The sequence below is a fragment of the Gavialis gangeticus genome, unplaced genomic scaffold (assembly GCF_001723915.1).
Source record: "Gavialis gangeticus isolate Ggan-Ray unplaced genomic scaffold, GavGan_comp1, whole genome shotgun sequence".
Lineage (NCBI taxonomy): Eukaryota > Metazoa > Chordata > Crocodylia > Gavialidae > Gavialis > Gavialis gangeticus.
Genome location: NW_017729004.1, coordinates 37,683,383 through 37,688,808, shown reverse-complemented (window position 1 = coordinate 37,688,808; position 5,426 = coordinate 37,683,383). Strand labels below are relative to the sequence as shown.

At 41.3% G+C, this 5,426-nt stretch overlaps 1 protein-coding gene across 3 annotated transcripts in view; it reads left to right on the top strand.

Annotated features, from left to right (window-relative positions):
• Window positions 1–5,426, top strand: part of YME1L1 (YME1 like 1 ATPase) — a 58,651-nt gene that overhangs the window by 12,810 nt on the left and 40,415 nt on the right. For all 3 annotated transcript variants that reach the window (XM_019508246.1, XM_019508247.1, XM_019508245.1), the window contains exons 3-4: window positions 3,370–3,532; window positions 5,276–5,374. In XM_019508246.1, the coding sequence (XP_019363791.1) occupies window positions 3,370–3,532; window positions 5,276–5,374 (262 nt within the window). The remainder of the gene's footprint in view (window positions 1–3,369; window positions 3,533–5,275; window positions 5,375–5,426) is intronic.

Genomic DNA, 5,426 nt, shown 5'->3' with positions numbered 1-5,426 from the left:
GTTCCTTCACGAGGTCAGCGTTAATGGAGGGTAGGGGATCTCCCTCACCTGGACCTCCCTGCTCCATAGCGGGCATGGGTATCCCACGGGACTGATGAAAGACTGGTGTAAAGTACCCATTTAATAGGTTGGCTTTTTCCTGGGCATCAGTTGTCAGTTGTCCAGCCTGGTTCAGCAGGGGTCCAATGTTACCCTTGCTTTTCCTCTGGTTTCCCACATATCTGAAAAAGGACTTTTTATTGTCCTTGATGCTTGAAGCTAGTTGGAGTGCAGTTGCAGCCTTGACACACCCCTGTGTCAGTTTGTCTTGCATAATGATCAGAGAGTGACTATAGCTTGACTTGAATGACTAAATATGTGTTTAGTTTGTTTAATGCCTTATTATTTTGTCAGTCAGTGAGATAACTTGTTTGCCTTTAAAACCAAGGCTATATTTTATAGTTTATTTTCCTACCTAATCCATCTTTCTTCCTCTGTTTCTAACAATCTTCTAGGATAATTAAAACTCAGTGTTTTAAAAAGAGAAACTCCTTTTGTTTGTACCTATCCTCTAACACAAGTGTTTCTCAACCTGTGGGTTGTGACCCAAAAGTGAGTTGCAGCAATATTTGAAAGGGTCTTGAGCAAGTCCCAGAAAAATGATGGAAAGCATAGGTTTCCCCTTGCAGGCTGGCAGTATTCCAGCCTGCAAGGAGCTGCTTGGGGCAGTTGGGCACATGTGCCTCTTAACGCGCACATGCATGTGGCTGGTATGCAGCCAGTCAGGTTGGAGGCCCAGGGCTTGGGGACTGTCTGGGGGAGTGGGTGGGTGAACGGGGTGGGTACCTGCTGGAACTGGGGGAAGGCGGCCAGGTGGCAAGGCTGCATGGGTGGGGGAAAGGAAGGTGCCTGCCCCTCCAGTAGGGGAAGGGGGCGGCAGGGACCTGTGTGGCTAGGCCTTTAACAGCAGTAGCCTCTTTTGGTAAATGCAATGAAAATATCTTGCATTTTCATAGTTTCATAGTTTCTAGGGTCAGAAGGGACCTGAGCAGATCATCTAGTCCGACCCCCTGCCATGGCAGGAAGAGCACTGGGGTCAAAATGACCCCAATAAGGTGGTCATCCAACCTCCTCTTAAAAACCCCCAGGGTGGGAACCTGCACCCTGGGGGTTTTTTATTTTATCTTGTTCATTTCAAAGACTATTTCATTCAAAGTTGATTAACTCATGGGAGATTCGGAAGCCTTTAATTGTGCTTCTATCTATGAATAAAACGAGATCTCAAGGGATCAAATCTAATAGTTCTAAAATTTTTGTGGCCTGGCTAGCACTGGTGAGGTATGCTATTCTTGTACCACTTCTAAATAAGCTCCCTGGGCCAACGCCCCATTTGCCCACCTCTAGTTATGTCTCTGCATTATGACAAAAAATAGTTCAGATCTGTTTAAAAAAAAAGGGGGGGGGGCGTATTTTATTTCTCTTGTGACATTTTAGTTTCCAGGCAAGTGGCAATTTGACATAGATCACATGTAAAAATAATTGCTGCTTGTTAAAATATACAGTTTATTCTAGTTTAGCATAATTAAAATGTAAAATTAGAATCTGAAAAAAATAATATTTGTTAAATGTGTATAAATAAGATGTTTCCCTGGTTTGCAATAGAAAGTCCCAAATCTAGTCTAAGAGCTATAAATCAGTTGCAAACCAAACCATATGTATGTGCTTCTAGATACTTATGGGTTGGTTTGTCTTTAAGAAAGTAACACAAAAATCCAATGTAATACAAAATTAAAATTGATTTTGAAATCAGGGTATCCTGCTCTGTGGGTTAAACCATTTCATCCTGCTCCCTTGCTTATCTTTTGGATTTTCCCTTGCATTTATTTCCATGTAGTTAACCCAGCTTCTAATTCTTACAAAATTTCACCTAGTCAAATAGCTATAAAGGAGATAACATTGAAACATGTGGTGGGCTTTAATTAGCTCAGTAGGTTGCTGAGGTATTCACCCCAAAATGTGTCAGCCTATTTGTGGATGTCACGAAAACAAAAGTTTAGATTCTGAACACTAAACAGGACCATTTCTCCAACAGTTGATTGAAAGCAACGTTTTTTTCGTAAATAAAGTTTATTCCACTTACTTGCCTATTAAATGTGTGCATAATTCAGTTAACCACATAACAAGGTATTGGTTGCTCTTTTTATGCTTATTGCTTACATTGCAGTGAACATCCCATAAACAGCTTGCTTCCACAGTCAGCAACTTTTTGAAGACCACAGGATTAAACAACCCAGCTCCTGTCTGACAGGGGCCAGAGGGCTTTGATGGTGAGGGGCATTGTCTAGGCATGGGCAGAGCCCTTCCCCACCCTCCATTCCTTCTGAAATTCGCTGACTCTGTGGGTCAGATCAAATTCCTCTGTGGACCAAATGCAGCCAGCAGGCCATATGTTTGGCAACCCCTGACTTGGGTTCTTAAAAACTTTTTGGCCCCGCTTTTCATGGTGTACTGCAATTGTACTCATTTGCACTGCATGGGCAATGGAACTGACATGGAATAGTCATTTTCAAGGCTTCTAAAGCAGCCTCTATCTGACCAGGTCCTGGTAATTTCTAGGCTCAAGGGTTAGGAACCTTTAATGGGGTCCATTAAGCATGCTGCAATTGTTCCTGCGGTTAAGGAGAACAATTTACAGTGAGCTGGGATAAGTGTACAGCCTTTTTTTTTTTCTTTCCCAGTGCCCAGGCCATCAAGCATCCTGTAGAACCATATGCATTTTAAATTAATATTGTTAGGACCTGCAATTTGGGCTTTTGCTATTTAGTCAGATTGTGCATTAGGAAGAATGAAGCATTTTTCTCCATACAAAATGGCAAGTGTTCCAATTAAAACAGAGTACAGCCACATCCTTCACCCCAACCACCCCGAAGGGTGCAAATGAGGATCACACTTCATTTTTTTTTTTTTTTTATGTATGGGAATCACCACCATGCATGATTCCCTGGGTTAGGGAGAGAACAAATACATGGTTACTCTAGTAGAGGCACACATCTAATTTTGTGCACGTGCAGGATAGAATTAGATTTTTTTGATGTTGTCAAAAATAGATTTAAATTTTTTCCCTTAAAGCTAAATCATTATATTTTTGTATTTTTCTTCATATAGGTAAGTGTTTCATTTTCAAATCCAAACTAGCGTAAAAGCTAAAAAAATAAAGCTTTTGGGATGTAAGCAGTTTTCACTCAAACACTTTTTTCTTTCTGGTATTTCTCTTAAGACATTCTATTCCTGTTTTAGTGGTAGAATTTTTTTTTCCTGATGTGATATTAACATTTGCCTTCTGCCTGACTTCAGATTAACATCGCTAACTACCTCCCTATTGTATTACAGCCTGTTGTTAATCTGAGAGATATGGGCCTATCTGATCTGAAAGTTAACGAGCTCAATGAACTAAGGAACAGGTTGCTTCCTGGCCTTTATGAAGAAAACAAAACTTCATCCCAATGGCATGTGTCTTATGTCTCTGCACAGTCCTTCTTTGAAAATAAGCATGGTAAGTACTAGTGAAAAATCAATTATTCAACTTCAAAAGTTAACATGCATAGAAAATCAAACCATGGATGTTATGCTATATAGTTATACAGTGAATCATGAAGATGGTAACAGTTTAGACCAGGGGTCTTCAACCATTGGCCAGATCTGGCCTCTGGCACTCTCTTTCAGTCCTCTGTGCTAGATTGGGCACATGGAGTAGTGCAGGGCCTCATCCTGGTGTGTGGGGACAGGCAGGGATTGTATGGGTCTGATCTTGGTCAGGCAGAGGTGGTGGAGGACCTCTGGGGCCCGATGCCAGCCAGTCAGTCTGGCTCTGCAGTACTCATCTGGCCCCTGGGACTAACATCATGAGCATCACTGGTTTAGACAGGTGTTCTATTTCTGTTTGAAGGAGTTCCAAATTAAAAAAAAAATCAAATTGGCTTCAGTGTTACTAATAACTGCTAATTATTTTAAGTGAAAAATAAATAAGCAGCTTATCTTGATGATAAGAAAACAATCTTTAGTGGATAATTTTGTACTTTGCCTCTTCCCTCATGCTCTGTAAGTGTTGTCAGAGACAGGCAGCTCCCAGTGTGCTAAAAGTAGAACCCATGAGCTGGTATCTCGAATGCTACCTATGCTGCGCAAAAAGGAAAAGGAAAACTGGGGATTAGTGTCACTTTCTGGAGGAAGTGCATCCTGACTGGACACAGATATGATACATGTTTTCCAGAGATAGGAGTGTGGTTAGAAGAGAGTTGTGAGCTATCTGTCTTTAATCTGTAAAATTTCTGCAGCTCAGACTGTTGATTCTACTCCAGGCAGTTAAGGGAAGGTTACTGATCAGAATCCTTGGCAAGGAATGCTTAGATGCTTAATGCCTTTTTTTGACTTCTGTCTTTACAGACAAAAATCTATAGTGCGATGGTAGGTACAGTTGGCAGCAGGGAAGTTGGGGTGGGTGGGTTTTAATCAGTCTAGATTAGCGAAAACAAGCGTTACATAATTTTAAAGCAACTCAAAAAGTAAATATCAACATAAATCCTATAAGCCACTGAAGCTCTGGATGTTTGTTTAGATTCTAGTCCTGCAGCTATCTCCATATCGATAGATCCCTATGTAGGTCTAATTTAATATTTGTTTTCCTCTGGAAATTCTAATTCAAGGATTCTGGTATAGGTGTCATGCACAAAATTCCAGTATCTTAAACCAGTGACGCACAGCTGAATCCAGTTCATGGGTCTCCCAGTGCCACAGTTAATGCTGCCACCACTGTCCTGCAGGCTGGATGGCATGGCCCTAGTTGCTGGATTGTGCCAATACCAGGTCTGTCTGGCCAAATCTGGTGCACCAACCCAATGCTGGGTATAGCCTGCATGGCTAGATACATTGATCACCATTGTCACAAACCATGTGTATGTTGTTAGTAATTGCTTTTTTATTACGTTACTCTAGGACAGGGGTGGGCAATTATTTGGGGTGGATGGTTGCTACTGAGTTTTGGCAAGCCATTGAGGGCCACATGATGGGCAGCCAGGGGCAGAAAAATATTAATTTTCTAAATTTTTTAGGGCCCCCGTGGGTCGGATTGAATGGCTTGGCGAGCTGCATCCGGCCCGTGGGCCACATTTTGCCCGCTCCTGCTCTAGGAAAGCATATAGACACTTAAATTAAACGTTATTAGGAATAATACGAATAAAGTTTTGTGTGAATATTAATTTCCATTTTATATTCTTGATTTACTTTAATCTTTTTCTAGGTTTCACAGATATTTTTAGTACTTTGCGCACCTCTTTCTTGTACAGACAGCCACCTAGACCCCTCCAAAGATTGTGTTCAGATCTTCGGCACTGGCCAGGTATGAAACATCTCCTGAGATGAGATGACTTTAATTTCATAGTTTTTATAGA